Source organism: Papilio machaon, chromosome 19 (assembly GCF_912999745.1).
Source record: "Papilio machaon chromosome 19, ilPapMach1.1, whole genome shotgun sequence".
In the NCBI taxonomy this organism is placed as follows: domain Eukaryota; kingdom Metazoa; phylum Arthropoda; class Insecta; order Lepidoptera; family Papilionidae; genus Papilio; species Papilio machaon.
In genome coordinates this window covers 3,417,085-3,435,882 of record NC_060004.1, presented here as the reverse complement: position 1 = coordinate 3,435,882, position 18,798 = coordinate 3,417,085, and the positions used below count along the sequence as shown (strand labels likewise).

The 18,798-nt window shown below is 30.7% G+C and overlaps 1 protein-coding gene and 1 long non-coding RNA gene across 2 annotated transcripts; both read left to right on the top strand.

Moving 5' to 3' along the window:
• The first annotated feature begins 184 nt into the window (after positions 1-184).
• LOC106715218 (DNA-binding protein Ets97D) lies at positions 185-10,980 on the top strand. The gene is made up of 11 exons (XM_045682464.1): positions 185-543; positions 1,150-1,248; positions 1,686-1,807; positions 2,360-2,516; positions 3,095-3,296; positions 3,665-3,790; positions 7,967-8,040; positions 8,296-8,375; positions 9,277-9,418; positions 9,680-9,833; positions 10,823-10,980. The coding sequence occupies exons 1-11, from the start codon at positions 393-395 to the stop codon at positions 10,935-10,937; spliced, it is 1,422 nt and encodes a 473-aa protein (XP_045538420.1). The 5' UTR covers positions 185-392; the 3' UTR covers positions 10,938-10,980.
• Positions 10,981-17,744: 6,764 nt separating this feature from the next.
• On the top strand, positions 17,745-18,780 carry LOC123722075. Its single transcript, XR_006756424.1, has 3 exons — positions 17,745-17,897; positions 18,341-18,431; positions 18,665-18,780. It is a non-coding gene; the product is annotated as an uncharacterized LOC123722075 (long non-coding RNA).
• The last annotated feature ends 18 nt before the right edge of the window (positions 18,781-18,798 follow it).

Genomic DNA, 18,798 nt, shown 5'->3' with positions numbered 1-18,798 from the left:
TCATTTAAAGTTGTACGAGTATAAAGGTTTTTGGGTAACAAGACCATTAAAAGTACCTTACATAGACTTGAAATTTTAAATATTCCGAAATTTCTTTAAAATTTACGAAAGTGTTGCAAACAATTTAAGTATCGATCCACATTTAACGAATACCTAACATGGCTTATATTATTTTTATACTCTTTGATACTGTCTTGTCTATGAATTTTGTGATTTTGGCGCACGCGGAAGAGGAACTGTAACCAATTTCCTTTTCCTATTATTTTTCAAATACAATAATTTTTCAGAAGTTTAAACAGGAAAACATTATCAATACTAATTACAAAAACTGCGTTTGAAGTATTTGTTATAAGAACTTAAGTTACTTTGTTAATGTGAAAGGTATTACATTAATGATGGAGGTGTCTGATATAAACGAATTATTAAATGTTTCTACGATTAAAATGGAAGGTGGCGAAACTTCTTTTGAAGATGAAACTGAGGATGTAGAAAGTACAGATCCTCTGGCTGGTATGCCTCAGTATGTTACTGAGTCTGATTTAGGTAAGTTATAGATAACTAGCAGTTTTTATGTCTCATCTAAACATTAAAAATTTGTTTATTTTTGTTTAAACTTCAAAGTAAACAATATCAACACAAATAACAAAAATAAAACTAAAAAATTATTGAAAATAAGAATATTTGATGGTAAAAGAAGTGTTCGAAAGTTTTAATACTTTTATGGAAATTATTCATTATCAGACAATAAAGTATTTATAATATTAATAATAGGGCAAGCATTAAGTAAACATTCTTTGACATTATAGTCCCTTTCCACTAAAGTTTTCCTTATAACAACATCATGGACATAAATATTTTTGTTTAGATATAATTCACATAATGGCAGTGTGACTTTGCCAGCTCATTTAGTAATTAAAAAGTTGGGCTCAAACTTTTAATACAAACATTCCACTTCAGCTTTGCTTGATTAAATAGACAAAAACCAGCTAAAACAATGTCCAGAGGACTCTCAATATTAAGTCTTAACCAATAGTGCCTTTCAGCCTAGATCTATATGTTTTTAACTAAAGTTTTGTTGAGCAGTTTCTGCTGTAGTAGTTTTTGAGTTATTGATATAAAACGTTAATCTTGTAGTTTATATTCCTTCAGGGTTAATACATTCTGGAGGTGAAATCTTGCCAACACCACTGACCGTTTTCTCCGACACTGCCGAGGATGAAGACACAATGCAAAGTAGTGATTCTTCTGGTATGTTAATTATTTATATTTGATTTTATGATAAATTTATTTATTACTAGCCGTCGCCCGCTACTCCGTCCGCGCGCATTTTAAAAAATCTTAATAGGGGTATGAAAAATAGATGTTGGCCGATTCTCAGACCTACTCAATATGCACACAAAATTTCATGAGAATCGGTCAAGCCGTTTCGGAGGAGTACGGGAACGAACATTGTGACACGAGAATTTTATATATAAGATGTTTAGCTAATAACAATTCTAATTAATACTTAAATTAGAAAAATTTCATGTAACACTATATGATATATAGTGTTTTGAGGCCGACTGTTTTAAATCCAATGAGTCATAGTAGTAGATTATTAAACTAAAAAAAATAAACTAAAAGTGATATATTAAAAAAAAACAACTATATTTCGTAATTCTGTATAGACACTATTTAATTTCCAGAAGAGGTGATAGTGCAACTGATGGATATCAGAACAAGATTATCCCGACTTAGGTTAATGTTGGAGCAAAGACTGGGTGATGATTTATCTGACTACACATTTTGGCTCCAGGATGCTAAAATGGTAAGTGGTAATCAATAAGAAAAAGCACAATAAAATATTTCATAGATACCCTTCCTTCCAAAATAATGTTTGAATGATGTGAACTAAAGAACCTTAAATTTTTATATATTATGGTGGCTATTGCATTCATTATCAGATCACTATGTGTATGTTCCCCTTGAATGGCTCGGAGCCTTAGTTAGGTGTGACTAAGCCATAGTCAACCAAGCTGAAAATGTGCGGGTTGGTTGACTTGACACATCTTCACATTTCTTCCCAGATATGTGCGGGTTGCATCACAATGTTTTCCTTCACTGTAAGAATGTCGGATAAATGTCATATGTGAATCAAAAATCGAAAAACACTTTGGTACATGGCTGGATTTATAAATTTATGACTTTCATCATAAAATGTGCAATTTGTCTATTATTTACAAAGTTTTGTAAGCTTTGAATTGAAACAAAGTGACTTAACATGTTTTGTGCCACAGATTTGCCTAGGTAGTTTAATTTGATAGGAAAAAATCACAATAGCATGGAATGTGTAACTACCATGAATAATTTTTTTTTACAGTTAGAAAATCACAAAACTCTAGTTGAGCAATGTATAAAAGGAGAAGGTGTGGTACAAGTCAACATTCAAATAAAACCGACTGAGAAAAAGATCAATATACTTGATGTGTTAAAACCTGATGAAGAATTGGTACAATTGCCGCAACCGACACATGAATGTAAGTAAATTTGATCAAATTATTTTTTAAAATAATATTACATAAAAAAAACTATGGTAATTGCAATCTATGTTTATTATGCTAGGTTGTATTGTGTTGGTTTACATTTTTCTAGTTGTAATCCAGTGTTAATTTCTATCGCTGGACTGGAATAATGTAAACCAAGCTTTATCTTGAGGAAGTTAAGCATTATGTTCATTACTCATCTGAATAAAATCAATTGTACTGTTTGCTTATAAGCCGTCTTCTCTCTTCTATCAAACTTGCTCAGTGAAGAAAGATTTCTTTGTACCATTTGCTCTGTCTCTCTCTATAATTATATTATACTAGCTTATACCCGCGACTTCGTCCGCGCGGAATAAAAAAAAATACACACAAGATAAAAAAGTTCCTATGTCCTTCTCCTAGTTCTAAGTTACCTCCCCATCAATTTTCAGATAAATCAGTTCGACTGATCTTGAGTTATAAATAGTGTAACTAACACGACTTTCTTTTATATATATAGATAGATATGTTCTCAATGGTATGTGCGTTTGAAAAAGTAATTTTTCATGTATAATTTAATATTAAAATTTCAGACGAATGTGTAGAAATGAAAGTGGAGCAAGCGGCAGCGGAGAATATAGAGGGTCAGATGTCAGTAGTAGGGGATGAGGAGAGCGAGGGGCAGGTGGAAGGGGAGGTGCTGCAGCCTCACGCCGCCGCCGTTAAGTGGGTGGTCGATGGTCAGTTCAGAGCCGACCACAGCCGGGTTCATATCCCCGACGATCCCGCTGACTGGTATGCTAAATTAGATCCACTCTACGAAGATCCTGTATTTTTACATCGTCTCCTCTCTACCTTAACAATAATATACCGAGAACCATTTTATTGTTAGTCCATATCTTAAACCCTAAGGCAAATTTCCCATTCACTTTTGAGATACTAAGAAGAATGTGTCAGTAATATTTATTAAATTAATATATGTCTAGTTTAAATTATACCAGTACAGTAAGACAGTAGCACTCCAAATCAGCGCTGGCATACAACTGGTATAATGGAAACGCTAGTTAATGCCAGTGCACCCAGAATTCATGCCAGGCAACCGCTACTGTCTTATTGTACTGGCATAATGTAAACCAGGCATTCATATGATTATTTGCCTGTAGGTCAGTGCAGCACGTCAAGCTATGGATCCAGTGGGCGGTGCGTCAGTTCAACTTGACAGGTGTCAAACTGTCAGACTGGAGCATCAGTGGGGCGGAGTTGTGTGCAATCACTAATATTGACTTCAAGTCAGTAAAAGATAGCAATTTTTAAAGATTCAATTATTATTTAAAGAGCACTAAAGGGATTTTTTTTAAAAAGGATGATATGATTACCAATAATTTTTTTTTTGATGACACAAATAAAAAAAAAAGTGAGCCGTCACGGGACGCCTGGCAGATGTGAAACATCGTGTGTGTACAAGTAATATGCATAAAATATTAAATAAATAAATAAATTACAAATGAATGAATGAATGAATGAAGGAATGCATGAATGAATGAAGGAATAAATGAAAGCAGGAATGAGTGAATGAATGAATGAATGAAGGAAGGAATGAAGGAATGAATGAATGAATAATAATAATAATAATAATTAATAATATTAAATAATATTAAAATAATATATATATATATATATATATATATATTATTTATGTATATATATATACCTTCATTCATTCATGAATTATAAAAAATAATTAATTGAAGATAATATTAATATAATTTATATAATTACTAATATGATTAATATGAATATAATTAATTAATAAATATAATATAAAAATTTTCACATCAAAATTAAATAAAACGCAGGTTATGTGTACCGTAGTAACCAACAACGTCGAACTGAGTGAGAAGCTACACCGTTCACTCAACTATTCATAAAATATATACATGTATACCTTAGTCACGGCCAGTACTAAAAATAATAAACATTAAACCAAAAAGTTGTATATATCACACAATCTGTTTTAGAGTATAAGATAAATTATATCACAGATAATATCAAAATATTTTCGAGGTTTTTACATATGTAATTAAGGTTTTGATGCGTCTTGAGAAACGGAGATATGCTAAAAGGCAATTGCTACTCATTTTATAACCTTAATTAATTAAGTATAATATCTGATTATAATCTGTGGAATGAGGTTGTGTGTAAAATAACAGGCCATTTAGAATTATAAAAAGTTGTATAGTTACAGTTGTAGAAAAAAACATCGTGTACAAGTAATATGCATAAAATATTAAATAAATAATAATAATAATAATATATTTATATAGTTTATATTTTACCATTATTTATTTACTTTATCTTTCATATTAAAACCAGCCAGGCGGAGACAGAATTAATATAAAAGAAATAATAATGATGATAATGATAATGATAACGATGACGATGATGATGACGATGACGATGACGATGACGATGATGACGATAATGATAATGATAATAATGACATTAATGATATTGATGATAAAAATAATAATAATGATAATAATGACATTAATGATAAAAAGGAAAATAATGATATTAATGATAATAATGATAAAAATGATAATAATGACATTAATGATAAAAATGACATTAATGATAATAATGACATTAATGATAAAAATGATAATAATGATAAAAATGATAATAAGGAAAATAATAAAAAGAACGATAAAAATGATAATAATGATAAAAATGACGTTAATGATAAAAATGATAAAAATGACATTAGTGATAAAAATGGTATTAATGACATTAATGATAAAAATGATAATAATGATAATAAGGAAAATAATGAAAATAATGATAAAAATGATAAAAATGATAATAATGATAAAAATGACGTTAATGATAAAAATGATATTAATGATAGAAATTATAATAATGATAATAATGACATTAATGATAAAAATGATAATAATGATAAAAATGACATTAATTATAAAAATGATAATAACGATAAAAATGACATTAATGATAAAAATGATAATAATGATAAAAATGATAATAATGATAAAAATGACGTTAATGATAAAAATGATATTAATGATAGAAATTATAATAATGATAATAATGACATTAATGATAAAAATGATAATAATGATAAAAATGACATTAATTATAAAAATGATAATAATGATAAAAATGACATTAATGATAAAAATGATAATAATGATAAAAATTATAAGAATGACATTAATGATAATAATGATAAAAATGACGTTCATGATAAAAATGACATTAATTATAAAAATGATAATAACGATAAAAATGACATTAAAGATAAAAATGATAATAATGATAAAAATGACGTTAATGATAATAATTATAAAAATGACATAAATTATAAAAATGATAATAATGATAAAAATTATAAGAATGACATTAATGATAAAAATTATAATAATGATAAAAATGACATTAATTATAAAAATGATAATAACGATAAAAATGACATTAAAGATAAAAATGATAATAATGATAAAAATTACGTTAATGATAATAATTATAAAAATGACATTAATGATAAAAATGATAATAATGATAAAAATTATAAGAATGACATTAATGATAAAAATGACATTAATGATAAAAATTATAATAATGATAAAAATGACATTAATGATAAAAATGGTATTAATGACATTAATGATAAAAATGATAATAATGATAATAAGGAAAATAATGAAAATAATGATAAAAATGATAATAATGATAAAAATGACGTTCATGATAAAAATGATAAAAATGATAATAATGACATTAATGATAAAAATGATAATAATGATAAAAATGACATTAATGATAAAAATGACATTAATGACATTAATGATAAAAATGATAATAATGATAATGATAAAAATGATAATAATGATAATAATGATAATAATGATAATAATGATAATAATGATAATAATGATAATAATGATAATAATGATAATAATGATAATAATGATAATAATGATAATAATGATAATAATGATAATAATGATAATAATGATAATAATGATAATAATGATAATAATGATAATAATGATAATAATGATAATAATGATAAAAATGACATTAATGATAAAAATGACATTAATTATAAAAATGAAAATAAGGAAAATAATGAAAATAATGATAAAATGATAAAAATGATAATAATGATAATAATGATAAAAATGACATTAATGATAAAAATGATAATAATTATAAAAATTATAAGAATGACATTAATGATAAAAATGACATTAATTATAAAAATGAAAATAAGGAAAATAATGAAAATAATGATAAAATGATAAAAATGATAATAATGATAAAAATGACGTTAATGATAATAATGATAAAAATGACATTAATGATAAAAATGATAATAATGATAATGATAAAAATGATAATAATGATAATAATGATAATAATGATAATAATGATAATAATGATAATAATGATAATAATGATAATAATGATAATAATGATAATAATGATAATAATGATAATAATGATAATAATGATAATAATGATAATAATGATAATAATGATAATAATGATAATAATAATAAAAATGACATTAATGATAAAAATGACATTAATTATAAAAATGAAAATAAGGAAAATAATGAAAATAATGATAAAATGATAAAAATGATAATAATGATAATAATGATAAAAATGACGTTAATGATAATAATGATAAAAATGACATTAATGATAAAAATGATAATAATTATAAAAATTATAAGAATGACATTAATGATAAAAATGACATTAATTATAAAAATGAAAATAAGGAAAATAATGAAAATAATGATAAAATGATAAAAATGATAATAATGATAAAAATGACGTTAATGATAATAATGATAAAAATGACATTACTGATAAAAATGATAATAATTATAAAAATTATAAGAATGACATTAATGATAAAAATGACATTAATTATAAAAATGATAATAACGATAAAAATGACATTAATGATAAAAATGATATTAATGATAAAAATGATAAAAATGATAAGAATGACATTAATGATAAAAATTATAATAATGATAAAATGATAATAATGATAATAATGACATTAATTATATTAATGATATTAATGATAATAATGATATTAGATATTAATGATAATAATAATAATAAAAATAATATTCAATATTATTAAACTAAACACATAAAATATATATATGTATACCTCAGTATAGCTTGGCGACCCGTCGCCACGGCAAGCGTCGCCAACCCAACGATTCGGTTTACAAGTGATCCTATAGATGTTTCACATCAAAAATATCACTCAATATCATAAATATTTTTAAATAGTGTAAAATAATTTTAGTATTTAGTATACAAAAAAAAGTTCATCGTTTCTTATTATGTATATTAATTAATACTAAGTTAACAATTTTAATAACATTATTAAAGTGTTTATTAAACTATTTCAGAGAGAAAGTTCCTTCAGATCCGGGAGATTTATTTTGGACTCATTTTGAATTGTTAAGGAAATGTAAATTTATTGGTGAGTACAAATCAAACCAATTTTATATTTAACTAGCTTTCGCTTGCGACCCTGTCCGCGCTTAATTAAAAAAAAAAACGTAATAAGTAGCCTATGTGTTCTTTCAGACTATGTTTTACAACTTTGCCAAATTTCATCAAGATCCATTAAACCGTTCCGGAGATACCTTAAAACATCCATCCATCTAAGAATTTGCATTTATGATATTAGTAAAATAATTTATATTTAATTATGGATAATATGTATGTATTACAGCTGTAGTACAGAACGATGAGCAGCCTGTTAAAGATGTATTGGAAACACCACAGTCTGCGATCAAGAAGAAACCCAAACAGGTGAGCAAACAGGTATTATCTAACATTTCCACTTGCCATTATACACAAAATCAAATAATAATAATGTACCCTTTCGCTGCACCAGTCTCATTAGCTCGCTATAGGTCTCCACTGAGAGGCTCAGTCTACCCTAAAATAGGGGTGAGTAGGTAATAGTCAACTACAGCCAAGTGCGGGTTGACTTCACACATATCATTGAATTTCATCTCAGATATGTGCAGCATCACAACATTTTACTTCACCTTAAGAATGTCGAATGGACATATATAAATCGAAAAACATTGCATGCATTGGTACATGGCGGGATTCGAACCCAGTACCTGTAGATTACAAGCCAAGTGCTTAACTCCTGAGCCACCGACGAACCCGACTATCAACAAAACCTTTGCATAGCTGTTGATAATAATTTATTATAATTATTAGCTAAAAGAGATCACGTAATGTTTTATATTTAGCTATTTCCTAGAAACGAGTTATACATGTATGAATGTTTAATGTGCTCTTCTGTAAAATTTTCTTATTGCACCTACTGCACTTTACGTAGAGACCTGACAGATATAACTGAAAATTTTGCAGAAAATGAAAAAATATTACCAAATTATCTTCATAATATGTTATCTCCCTGTTAATATTTATTACATCTGTATTATCAATGATAAAATAGAAAAAAAAATTGTCTATGTTTTCTTCTAGATGTTTCTTATAAGTTAACTAGCTTTTACCCGCGACTCCGTCCGCGCGGAATAAAAAATAGAAAACGGGGTAAAAATTATCCTATGTCCGTTTCCTGGTTCTAAGCTACCTGCTCACCAATTTTCAGTCAAATCGATTCAGCCGTTCTTGAGTTATAAATAGTGTAACTAACACGACTTTCTTTTATATATAAGTTAATTTAATACAGTTATCGTTACGCGAGCGCAATGAGGACGAGGTTTGCTTGTATGTGTCGTCGCGTACCGGATACAACGGACAGATACAGTTGTGGCAGTTCCTCTTAGAACTGCTCACCAGCGCTGAGTACTTTGATGTCATACGGTGGCATGGTGAGTGTTGTTTTATTACATTGTCTGTATATAAGGTCTAGAAAAAAAAATCATATTTTGTACACTTTATGTATTTCTATTGCTAAGAATGAAAAACCAAATTTTAAAATTTGTTTGTTTGGTTGTATGTTTGTCCGCAAGTCTTTTTTTTTGGTAATTGGAAATTGGACTTTGACGATATTATAGTCTACTTTTTTTTTAATTCTGTGATGAATAATTCGCTGGCGATTACTAGTTGTAAAATAAACTTTATGTTTATAGGTACAGAGGGTGAATTCAAGCTGCTGGAGCCGGAGCGTGTGGCGTGGCTGTGGGGTGCTCGCAAACACAAGCCTGCAATGAACTACGAGAAGCTCTCCCGAGCACTGCGCTACTACTATGACGGAGATATGATCGCTAAAGTTGCCGGCAAAAGGTAACGGCAACATCTGACATTTATATACCAACTTATCTGACCCAGTGACATAAGTCAAACTATTGGATTGTTCGGAAAGTCTTTTGATGTGAAACATCTATAGGATCACTTGTAAACCGAATCGTTGGGTTGGCGACGCTTGCCGTGGCGACGGGTCGCCAAGCTATACTAAGGTATACATATATATGTTTTTTGTGTTTAGTTTAATAATATTGAATATTTAATATTATTATTATCATTATTATTTATTTAATTATAATATTTAATATTTTATGCATATTACTTGTACACACACGATGTTTCACATCTGCCAGGCGTCCCATGACGGCTCACAAGTTTTTTTTGTTTTTATTTCTATTTTCTATCTTTATAGACTCCAACCGACCTTCCAGGAAATTGTGCATTTTCGTCGAAAATACACCAAACCTAAGTCGAGAAAAGAAGAAATGACTTTCCGAATGACTTATTATATTCCAATAACTCACTAGCGCCCCTCTGTCAATGTCAAAAAATGTCCCAAAACCCTTTTCATATAGCAGCTGTCTCGTTTTATGATTTATTTTCTATGTCTATGTAGGTTTTATATTTTTTCAAACAGAATATATCGTGATATACGATAGCAGCATCTCTTACTAGATAACTTTATCGCATTGTGAACGCATGTCTTGATGTGAAAGTAAACATTATATCAAAATTGTTAATAAAATAATATATTTATATTATTATACTAGCTGTCGCCCGCGACTCCGTCCGCGCGCAGTTAAACAATTGGGGGGGGGGTATGAAAAATTGATGTTGTCCGTTTCTCAGACCTATTGAATATGCTCACAAAATTTCATGAGAATGGGTCAAGCCGTTTCGGAGGAGTATGGCAACGAAAACTGTGACACGAGAATTTTATATATTAGATATTCTTTGGCATCATTAGAACTTTTTACCCTGGAACTTGATTTTCTTCTAGTAATAAATGTTGGTATATTTGTTTATAGATTCGTGTATAAGTTTGTATGCGATCTTCGTGAACTGCTGGGATACGGAGCTGACGAGTTGGCTGAGCTGGTGAGAGAAGTTCACGAGTCAAAAGACGAGACAAATAATTCATAAAATATATATCAAGAAAAAGTATTCACTAGCTAATATTCTAGATCTGAGATTCCTAGACTTATTTTTTTTTTCAATTTAATTCTTTAAAGGTTTCATATTTAATTTTATATCTCGCCATTTTGCATCAGATCCTGGAACAATTAGGAATCTAAAGTCTAGAATATAAACGAAAATGTTATTTATAAGTAATTCAGAATTGCATTATTTGTTTGTAAAATCAATTAAATATTTACCATTCTATGTTTTTCTATTAAATATATAGTTATTTCTAGTCGCTACATCTTTGTTAAACTTTGGTGAGAAGTTCAGGTAAAACTATTTTTTTTATTTCACATCGTATTTATATTTATGTGTAAAGGAATTGTGTCTTGATCAAAGATGTTGATATCAAATTATTTGATAATTTAAATTATCCTATGTTTCATATTTTCTAGTTTGATATTAATAGAAAAGAGAAATTATATTCCACCTTTCAATAGCCGCGTACCCACTTAGCGCACAGGCTCGCGCGGCAGCCTCGGTGTCCGGATCGCGAGCGATGGCTCCCGCGGCAGCCTCAGTAGTTTTGTTCAATTTACACGTGGCCGCCTCGCGAGGCAGGTTGAGCCATCAAAAGTCCGCGAGTATTCGTAATTTGAGCAGATATTTGCCGCCAACTGTCTTCCCGCTGATTTTTGTTTAAATATTTTGGATCTTTGGGGTCCCAAAGCGCATTGTACGTGCTGTACAGTTGTATTAAGCGAATGGACTCCTCCTGACTGCCCATGATATCAAAATTACAGAAGACAAACACGGCAAGAGACAAAACTTGAAGTAGCTTCGCGCGCGAGCCATAACATAACCGTCCCCACCTAACGCACAGCGCTCACTGAGGCACCTTTGAGCGCGTCAAGTTTACCGACAACAGATGGCTCGGGGCCGAGCCGTGCTCGGTCGAGCAAACGCGTGCCCGAGGCAGGCCGAGGCACGTCCACACCAGCCGAGGCATTTGGCTCGCGAGGCTGCCGCGCGAGCCTGTGCGCTAGGTGGGTACGCGGCTATTGGATAACAATGTGATTTATTGTCTATGGATTTATTTTGGAACGTTTGATATTGAAACTGATAAACTTATCTATTTTTTATAAGTCTGTGATTACAGCCATATAAAGATAAAATTGTTTAGATAGTATTGTTATTATTTCTCATTTCTATTGAATTCGATACCCATAAATGTAGGAGAAAAACCGCGTTTTGTTCATTATAGATGTAAGCATGATCTAGAGTGGAAGTAGCACTAAATTTATCACAGATATAAAAAAACATTTTATTTTTTATACAAAGCACAAAAAACTCTGTATACCGTAGTCACAGCAACGACTAAAAAAAAATAATGTTTGTTAAGATAGTTCATAAATTATATATAACAAAAAATAAAAAAAAGGAATATGTATTTTTTAAAAATCGCTGGAATGACTTAATAATTAGACAGATGACAGTTGACAGCCCACTAGACGCTAGCGCCATCTACTTAGAGCTTTCAGTTTTTCTCCCCATTGTGTAACTCTGATAATGACCCATAATGTTCATGGCATATTTCTAACACTTTAATTTTGGTTAGTTATTAAAATTGTGAATAAAATATAGTCATCTATTTTTAATAATTAATTTTAAGGTTATCTGTACAAATAAAGTTTATTTTGTTATGTCACTGTGTTTTTTTATTTTAACACACTGTTTATAAAATTTGCTATAACAAAATCAAGCCATAGCTTTAGATTCTTAAAAAATTTAATCTAATACTTTAATATTTTTTTTTATGTTAGTAAGCGATGTGTCTATATTTTAGAGCGAGTAAAAAATAGTAGCTGTATACATATCATACAGATACAATTAATTTACATATTTTTTTTGATAATTTTATAATATAAAAATATATTTTATTTATAAACGAAATCGAAATATTACTAGATACAATGGTGTTTGCTGACAGTATGCTACCACTAAGGCCTGATACACACCTTCAGTTGTACAGTTTGTCTTTACAGTTAAAACTGAACATATACAATTTAAGCGAATATTGTTTGAACTATTTGATAATAAAATAGAACAAGAACCAGCAGAAAGACACTTTTATATGTGTTTGTAAAAAGGTACAACTAAAGTATTACTCTTTTCAAATGTTATGGCGGGACAAGGACAATGTTTTTAGTGCCTTACCCCCGCATCCCGCTGCCTCCCGTTACTCATAAAATTATGTTATGTGTAGCGTCTCCCGCGAAGTTAAAAGACGCCAAGATATTTGAAATCTACAATACACTAATGATGAGTTACAATAGTTTTTTATAATAAGGAGAAAACTAGCAGCGGAAAAACAAAGTGTTCATCACCCCTCATGGACATCTGCAACATCAGAGGATCTGCAGATATATTGCCGGTCTTTGAGTGTAAGACAAAGGTATGCTCGCTTCTTGTACTGGTTTAGAAATACTTAGACACATAGAGGACAGACTGTTCAACAACGCGGCTGTACATGTCAGTAAAATATTAGTTAAAATTACTGAGAAGGAAGTTTGGAAAGAGCGAGACAATTTTTACTGTAAGTTGAATAGCGTCAGCTATGACTATAAATGTCTACTTAACAATACAAATAGCAAAGGTCTTTGTTAATAGACCTGGTTCATTGCATTAATAATTAGTTTACAACGAGTTCGTTACAATAGTAATGTACCACGTTTTTAATGCATGGGTACAACATAGCTATTCTAAACAGGTGCAAAAATGGTCATTATAACAGATGTTTTTATGTTTAGATTATGTTTCAGGAAAATATTTGATTTATTTATGTAATTTAAAAGCTAAGATATGTTACTCTAAGTTATTTTTAACGAACATACAATGTGGACGAGAGAGAGGAGTGACGACTCGGATGACGGATCAATATATGGAGGATGAAAACTTGGTGCGCGACCGTATGTGAATGGGATAAGGTCAGGGAGATGATGGTTCAAAGGCGTCATGCACACGCCTGATTCGATTTTTTTGTCGTCGAGTTGTTTTCTATATTTTTTTTTTTAGTTGTGTTTACTTACACGAACCGGGTTGGTTCGGCATTAATATTGTTTATGTATTTTATTGGCTAAGTCCCTCAATTTAAACTTTAATTTCAAATTCATACCGCTTTCTAAAAATTTTAATGGCCCATACGCAGATGGTATCGAGCAGTTGGTATCGACAGGTAATAATGGATAGCACGACCGCGCAACCACACTTCTGAGTGGTTCACTTCACGCCTGTTTTCTAACAGGCGTGAAGTGGAAGTAATTCTGCATTTCGTCTGACATGTAAGTATGCCAGTCTTCCAACCCTTTTTTTATTAAGAAAAAGATGGGAAGGAGAGGTGTATTTGGCGGGATACTGTACTTTTCTGTACATTCTCTGTTCACTAAAGTTATTGCAAAAGTCTTTTGACATTGGTCATTAGCATTCCAATAGCGGTAGTCTTAAAAATGTTTTAACATATAGAACTAATCACGTGACTACGAAAATTAAATTTAGACCGTCCTTTTCTTCAACTTTTACTACGATGTTAAAATTGTATGTACATTTTTAACATCGCCTACGGGCCAAGCTACGGGCAAACTTATTAACGTGCGTGTATTTAATTAATTTTCTATTCAAAAAATAAACAATTGACGTATGTTGGTTTTTATCTATGCAGTTAATAAAATTGGAGTGTGTATATGTGGACATGATGTAACTGCTTTAACTGTAAAGAAAAAACATTTTTTTAAGTTTTGTATATCTGTCCGCAAGCTGCGTTTGTTCTGGCTAATCTTCGAAAAAGTTAGATCGATTTTGAAGGAACTTTCACTGGGTGGAATCTTATGTGTGTGGGCATATTATAGACATTTATTTATTATTGTTTTTGTTTTAATGACGATGTAGAGGGCGACCGCTAATTGCGTAATACAAAACTACTTTTGTGTTTACATATTTGTTTTTATACGAGTAGGGACCAAACTAGCGGTTTGATATTTAATGCAAAAAAGTTCGCCGTCGCCCACATTTTTTATATTTTATAAGGTGGCAAACACCTGCTGTCACCTAAATTCGCCAAAATGGCGAAGCCACCATTGCCCATGGACATTTGCTATTGAAGATGTGTTGCCTGTAACTAACGGAGGACACACAGAAAGAGGATATTTCCCCATCCTATGCGTCCCCTCCTCTGCCAAATCCACTTCCCCTTTCCATCATTTCTTTATAATAAAATGGTGGGAAGGGAATGTCGACTAAAATTAGGTCTCCGGCATGCACACTCACAAGACGAAACGCGGAATGCTTCGCGGTCTTCTGTGTAGTCGTGGTATTTCACCGGTCGAGCCAGCTCAGAAAATTAGTTAATGGCGAATGTGTCTTTTTGGGATTGAAATCAACAAGATTTCGTCGAACCGAATCCGAGACTTGTGTCTAAACTGGAGACCCTATTAGTTAAACCAAGTTTAGACACAAGTTTAGTTCGGTTCTCATCGGCGGTAGGCCGAGAAACATTAGCCCGGGGCGTGCACAGTGCACCACCAATAATAGATCTAAAACCATTTTTGTTCATTTTAGGTATTTTGAATTAACACTTATTTGCTTAAAATTTATTCGCTATTAGATTGTTCTTATGCATAAATGGATTAACATCGATGATTAGGCTCGGCCATAATTTGAGTAAAATTAAAAGCGATATTTTAATCCTTTTTGTTTATCATCCTCCTTTACATTTTATCATCTACTTTACCTTTTCTTTTCTACAATGTAAGTATGACCAGTGAAACTAAAGAAGTGAATAAAATAATGTACAAAGTTCAACATCCTATTTTAACTGAAACTATATATATATACTTTTTTTATGTTTTGTCAACAATACCAATTGATATAATTTATGATAATGAATTAATGTATGGAATCAATTGTTTTAAAGTTCACTGTAATAAATTATTTTAATTAATTATAGTGGTTGCCCACAATTTTATCAGCGCGGAATTATAAAAATAGCCTAAGCGCACACAAGCTACCTTCCATTAAAAGTCCCGACAAAATCAGTTACCTGTTTCGGGGATTACCCGGGACAAACGAGTGTTGACAATTGAATTTTTGTCACACACTCGTATAAGCAACACCGATACACCGTGTTCGCAAAATATGATTTTCTTTTTGATATTAAGCCAATTTTATTTATTGTATAAATTGTTTTTTAATCTATATATATATATATATATATATATATATATATATATATATATATATATATATATATATAAAAGAAAGTCGTGTTAGTTACACTATTTATAACTCAAGAACGGCTGAATCGTTTTGACTGACAATTGGTGGTCAGGTAGCTTAGAACCAGGAAACGGACACAGGATAATTTTTACCCCGTTTTCTATTTTTTATTCCGCGCGGACGGAGTCGCGGGTAAAAGCTAGTTGTTAATAAAATAAAACTTTTAGTTTTTTTTTAATTTTCGTACTCAAGGCAACCTAAATTTTCGGAACTAATATTTTAACCTTGCGCCGCGACTAGCGTTGCCACGCGTCCGGATAAAGCCGGACATAGGTAGGCTTTTTGATTGTGTGTCCGGCCAAAATAAACGGTTTTCCGGCTTTTGTTAGATTTTTTACATTTCCCAAACGAGAGTGTACCTATTAATACTGAGACAAAATCCTACTCTGACCTGTCTACCCAAATATCCGGCCAAACTGGCTGGTCTGTCCGGCTAGTAGGTTTGGCGACCTGGCAACCCTAGTCGCGACTATCGCGTTACGCGCGATTTGTACACACAACGTAGATGGACGTTCAGCCAGTACTATTATAGTGACTAAATATATAAATTTGCTACGCCTTTTTAAAAACGCAGTGATTTATCACGACGATCTCGACATACAGAAGGCCTAAAATCGAAGATATAAGAAGATATAAGAATACAGAAGGACGAAAAATTATCGAAAAAGTATTTTTAACTTTATCAACAAAATTTGTATTAGATTTGTACAGCGGGCTTAAAGTACATAATATTTTGTCGATGACGGTACGAAAATACTGTTGATATTCCCTCAGGTTGCGAACGACCGGTTTTGGCGATCAACAAACAAAATTGCTGTGACGCGTGCATGTGTACGAACCTTTATCACATTGCATTGCATGACTCGCTTAGCAACTAAAATCGCCAGGTTTCGAAGATTTACGTTGCCTTTTAACTGCGGTAGCAAGACGTTGTTTAATTCAAAATATATTGTTTGTGGGAAACGAAACTATGATTCACTACAAAGTAATTATTAAGTATACATTTTATAATGACTACTTTTTTACCGAATGAATATATTTGGGTTACGATACTATGGTTAAGTTTCTCATTATATTCTTTAATGTTGAACAAACAACACGTTTTATAAAACAATACTTTCTGAATAATCTGTCAGTGAAAATTATAAGTAAGTTTAGTTGTTGGTTACATTCATTATCATGTTTTTTCCTTTTTTTCTTGAATGTAAAGCCATACAAAATAAAAAAAATATTATCAAAGCACAGTTGAAAAAGAACTATCTTTCAAAATAACTATAGTTTTTCTCGCTATCGAATTCTATTAAAATACTGTTCGACTATCGTTGTGAAACACATTCTAGCAATTTTTAATTATTTTCAAAAAAATATTAAGAGTTTATAATGAATTGTTAAGTAACATTTATTTGCTTAAGTATTACTTTGCTGCATGAAACTGCTATTTTTATTTTTATAAAAAAGACATCGATTTTTTTTAGACATGGCGGAATTAATGTTAGCTTTGGAGAAAGACGCGGTCAATCGTCAACGCAATGTGGCAGATGTCATCGCGAGCGGAGCTTCCAGTGTGGAGAAGTTCTACTCCGGTACCAATGTGTTTGTCACCGGTGGCTCCGGTTTCCTCGGGAAACAGCTGCTTGAGAAATTATTCAGGTATTACGGTTGTCAAATATCTTGTCAGCTCTGAACATCGTACGAGTTGTTGCGCAGAAAACAATATGTGTTATTATTTTATACTATACGATGGCAAACGAGCAAACGACCATGCTGCACGGATTGCCCGTTCGACCATCAAAACACCACTAACAGATAGACGTGATGTGGAGGTACATCCATGTTTCTTCTGATGAGTGTAGTGCTAGAGGCCAAAAAGGAAAAGAATGGGAAGGGTAAATGGAGTTGGCTGGAGAGGGATCGAATTGGAAGAAATTTTATATATTGATCATTTATTTTTTAGCGATATCGATTCGCCGCTCGTTTACTATATATTATATAAAAAACTTTACATATACATGCAAGTACATGACAATGACGCAAAAAACGTGATGCAAGTAAAATAATTATAATAATTGCAAGTTGTAAATATTTTTTATTAGATGCTGTAACGTGAATAAAGTTTATTTATTATTGCGTACGAAAAAGGGAAAAACTGCACAGCAGCGAGTTAAGCAAATTCTAGAAGACCCGGTAAGATTTTTTAACAACAATAAGAAATATAATATCGTGACAAGGGACTTTGTGTCCTCTTTTCTGTCCATTTAAGGTACATTGTTATTTAACGTTTGTTGGCAGCTTGCTGAAGATATCTTTCTATTATATCTATGAGTAGCGATTACTACATTATTTTAGAGAAATCAGATAGTCACTTGTTCGTTTGTGTACATGTTTGTAATTACATATTTTAACCTTCTATTGTACAGGTATTTGATAGTTTGCACAACCAAAAACCAAAGTTTGCAGACAATGTATTAGCAGTTTCTGGTGACGTCAGCGAATTGAAGCTTGGACTAAGCGCGTCTGATTGGGATCTTATTACAGAACAGGTTAGTCATAG